The sequence below is a fragment of the Malania oleifera genome, chromosome 12 (assembly GCF_029873635.1).
Source record: "Malania oleifera isolate guangnan ecotype guangnan chromosome 12, ASM2987363v1, whole genome shotgun sequence".
Classification (NCBI taxonomy): Eukaryota; Viridiplantae; Streptophyta; class Magnoliopsida; order Santalales; family Ximeniaceae; genus Malania; species Malania oleifera.
In genome coordinates, this window is record NC_080428.1 from 47,711,539 (window position 1) to 47,715,815 (window position 4,277).

General features: G+C 39.3%; 1 protein-coding gene across 1 annotated transcript; it reads right to left on the reverse strand.

Annotated features, from left to right (window-relative positions):
- Positions 1-1,205: 1,205 nt before the first annotated feature.
- Positions 1,206-3,897, reverse strand: LOC131143909 (uncharacterized). The gene is made up of 3 exons (XM_058092265.1): positions 3,626-3,897; positions 3,441-3,565; positions 1,206-1,354 (listed from the first exon to the last, which is right to left on the reverse strand). The coding sequence occupies exons 1-3, from the start codon at positions 3,895-3,897 to the stop codon at positions 1,206-1,208; spliced, it is 546 nt and encodes a 181-aa protein (XP_057948248.1).
- Between the last annotated feature and the right edge of the window lie 380 nt (positions 3,898-4,277).

Below are 4,277 nucleotides of genomic sequence, written 5' to 3' on the forward strand. Positions count from 1 at the left end.
CCCCTTCAAGTTGGAGTAGATTGTGATCATACTCAACTTGCTTAGTAAATGGTTGAATTGTGTGGGTTTTAGTGCTTTTGTGAATAAATTCGCAGGCTGCTGACTTGTGGGTATGTGAATAGTTTGAATAACTTGGTTTTGGATCTTCTCCCGTACAAGATGGCAATTGATCTCTATATGCTTTGTTCGCTCATGGAAAAATGTATTAAATGCAATGTGAATAGCTGCTTTATTATTACAAAACATTTTGATTAGTTGTGGGCGAGCTATTTGGAGATCTGTCAAAAGTTGCTTTAATCAAGTAATTTCACAACAGGTTGATGCCATAGAGCGATATTCTGCTTCAGCTGAGGATCGTGAAATTGTTGTTTGCTTCTTGGTTTTCCAAGAGATTGGTGATTTTCCTAGTAAAATACAGTACCAAATAACATATCGTCGAGTATCTCTGTACCAAGCCCAATCAGCTTCACAAAGTGGATGTAATTGAATACCACTGGAAGTTGACAAAAGAATTCCTTGCCCAGATGACTATTTGAGATAGCGCAAAACCCGATGTGCTGCATCCAAGTGGGAAGTTCAAGGCTTATCCATGAATTGGCTCAATGTGTGCAACACATATGCCAAATTTTGGTCTAGTGATAGTCAAATATATCAATTTCCTAACCAGTCTTTGATATAAAGATGGATCCGAGATAAGTCATCTGTATCACTAAGTGCCAAGTTTGGTTTCATTAGTTGATTACATGGTTTAGTCCCAAGGAAACAAGTCTCTTCAAGTATCTCCAAGGCATATTTCCTTTGTGACAGGAAAATTCCAGTTTTGGAGCGAGCCACCTCTATCCCTAGAAAGTATTTCAAGGGACCAAGATCCTTTAGTTTGAAGCATTCTCCTAATTATTTCTTAAGCCCGTTATCTATTCCAAGTTGTTTCCTGCCAAAATAATATGGTCTACACAGACCAAGACGATGGTGAAACTTGTTTCGTGGGATCGGATGAACATAGAGTAATCTGCTTTAGATTGCTTATAACCAGCATTGATAAGTGTGAAAGATAATTTAGCATACCACTGCCTGAATGCTTGCTTGAGACTGTATAAAGACTTGTTAAGCTTGCATATTCTGGTCTCCCCCTTTCATTCGAAACCAGGAGGAAGATGCATGTAGACATCTTCATGAGATCACCATGTAGAAAGGCATTATTAACATCAAGCTGAAAGAGGTGCCAATTGTGGGCAACAACAAGGGTGAGGACAGTGCGAAGTGACCATCTTGGCTACAAGGGCAAAAGTTTCAGTGTAATCAATCCTTTCCTTTTGGTTGTACCCTTTGGCAACAAGGAGAGCCTTGTAACGTTCTACACATCCATCAGGATTGTGTTTGATTTTGTAAACCCATTTTCAGACAATGGGTTGTTTGTGAGGTGGAAGGGGAGTCGAAGTCCAAGTGTGATTGGTTTCCAAGGCATCAATCTTAGCATGCATGGCAGCACGCCAACTGGGATCCTATATGGCTTGCAAAAAAGGCTGGGGGTTCTTGTGCAATGAAGATAGTAGTGGTGAAAGCACGGTGTGTAGAAGAAAGAAAATCATAAGAAAGAAAATCAGAAAGAGGATAAAGAGTACTTAAGGAACGCACCGCTGCCAAATCAAATGATGGGAGAGGACGAGAAGGGAGTGTTTGTTCAACATGGTAATCTCGTAGGTAGGCAAGTGGCTGAACTGTACATGTGGATTGTCGGACAGGGACCATTGGAGCGAGAGAAGGGGAATGAATAGGAGGTGAGCCAAGAGGTGTCTGGGTAGGGTTGGCGGAAAGGAGAACTGGAGAGTCAAGAGGTTGCGGTAAGATAGAAGAGGATGTTTCAAAAAGGGTGTGGCTAAACGGAAATTGATCCTTATGAAAGATCACATCATGTGAGACAAAGGTTTTGTGAGTGGCAAGATCATATAACGCATAACCCTTTTTTCCATAGGGATATCCAATGAAGGCACAACGAATTGCACATGGGTCAAATTTAGAAGGATGGTGGAAGTTAGTGGAGGCATAACAGAGACACCCAAATACTCCAAGGTGGTGATATTTAGGTGGGGTGTCGTAGAGTTTTTCATAGGGGGATTTGCCGCCCAAAAGATGAGTAGGGATTTTGTTGATCAAATAAGTGGTAGTAAGAAGAGCATGAACCCACAATTATTTAGGCATGTTGGCTTGAAATAGAAGAGCTTGAGCAACATTTAAAAGATGACGATGTTTACGTTCCGCAATCCCATTTTTTTTTGGAGTGGAAACGCAACTAGTTTGATGCACAATGCCCTTTTCAGAGTAAAATGATGAAATGTTGAATTCAAAACCATTATCACTGTGCACAATTTTGATTGTATGGGTAAATTGATTTTCAACGAGTTGAATAAATGTTTGGAGAAGAGAACGAGTCTCTGACTTATGACGCATTAAATAGACCCAAGTACATCAAGTGTAATCATCAACAATGGTCAAGAAAAATTGTGCCCTGGTGAGTGATGGAACACTGTAATCCCCCGCCCCCCCCCCAAATGTCAACATGTATTAATTGAAAAGGTACAGTAGAACAAATAGAACTTGATGGAAATTCAAGTCGTTTTTTTTTAGCCAATGGGAAAATGGAACATGCATCTAAATTAGAACAAATGCTAGAAATATTTTGTGAAAGTAAAGACAAGACTTTATTGGATAAATGATTAAGTCAGCGATGCCATAGTTAGGAATTCGATGTAGCCACCTGACAATGTGCAGGAGATGGCTTGTGGAAGTAGTACAAACCATCCTTCTCTGTGCCCTGTCCAATCATCCTCATCGAGCATAGGTCCCGAATAAAACATAGGTGCATAGAAAAAATGATTAAGCTATTGAGATTTTGACATAACATGTGAATAGAAATAAAGTTAAAATGAAAGGAAGGAACACAAAGAACATTTTTCAAAATAAGGAAAGGAGAGAAAATGATGGATCCAATATGTGTTACCACAGCATGAGAACCATCAGAGAGTCATACTGTGCGACTAGAAACATGAATAGAATAGGTTAAGTTAGTCGGAGAGCGCACCATGTGATGGTGGTTCTACTGTCAAGAATCCAAAGACTTTCAGAAGAAGGATGGGAAAATATACTTGCTAAAGACTCAGTAGTACCTATATGGTTTGCTATAGGCGATGACTGGGAGTGGAGCAAGGCTAAAAGCTATTGGCATTGATCCGAAGTAAAAGGAATGCTAGTGGACAGATTGTTTTCAGTAGAAGAGACTTGGTGTGCACGTGGCTTGGAACCTATGCTAGTTTTACAGGATTCAGATGGGAACCCATGGATGAAATAACAATGATCCATAGTATGACCTTCTTTGTGACAGTGAGTACACTTTGGTCTGGGCTTGCGGAATGAATTACCATCTTTTGGTGTGGGGAGAATACCTTTTGCAGCTAATGCAGCCCTATCAATGGGTGAAGTAGTTTGGATGTTCTGTTGACAATCTTCTTGAAGAATTAAACTGTAGATGCGGTTGACCGTGGGCAAAGGATCTATCAAGAGAATCTGACTGCGAATCACACCACAGGAGTCATTAAGTCCCATAAGAAACTTCATGGTGCGATGGTACTATTGGTATGGAGCAACATCTCCCTTAAAGAGATTAGACTGAAGAGACGACATCTCATCCCATAGCAATTTCGACCTTATAAAATAGGTTTTCATAGACGTATTTCCTTGAACAAGATTATGGATTTCTTGTTCAAGATGATACATCTTAGGACCATTAACTTGAGAAAATTGCTCCTTTAAATCTATCCATATATCTTGAGCAAGATCACAAAAGGGAACACTAGCAGAAATTTCTTTTGAAAGGAAGTTGAGAAGCCATGCTTTTACCATGTTATTTCAACAATTCCATTGTCTATACTTAGCAGAAGATGCCTTGGAGGGCTTGGATATGGTACCATCAATGAAGCCGACTTTGTTCTTGGTGTTAAGTGCAATGACCATGGATTGGCTCCATGTATTGTAATTGGTTTCAGTCAAGAGATTGGAAACTAGGATTATGCCAGGATTGTTAGAATTACTAAGTTAAAAAACATGACTTGGATCATCAAAATTTTCGATGCTTGTAGTATTGGTAGGCATGGAGAAAAATAGAAAAAGGTTTGATTTGATTTGATTTTTATTTTTATATTCATTTTTTTGGTTTTTTTTTTTTTTTGGTTTTTTTTTTTTTTGGTCTTGATCTCAACTTGGGAGGTGCTTCAGTACTATGT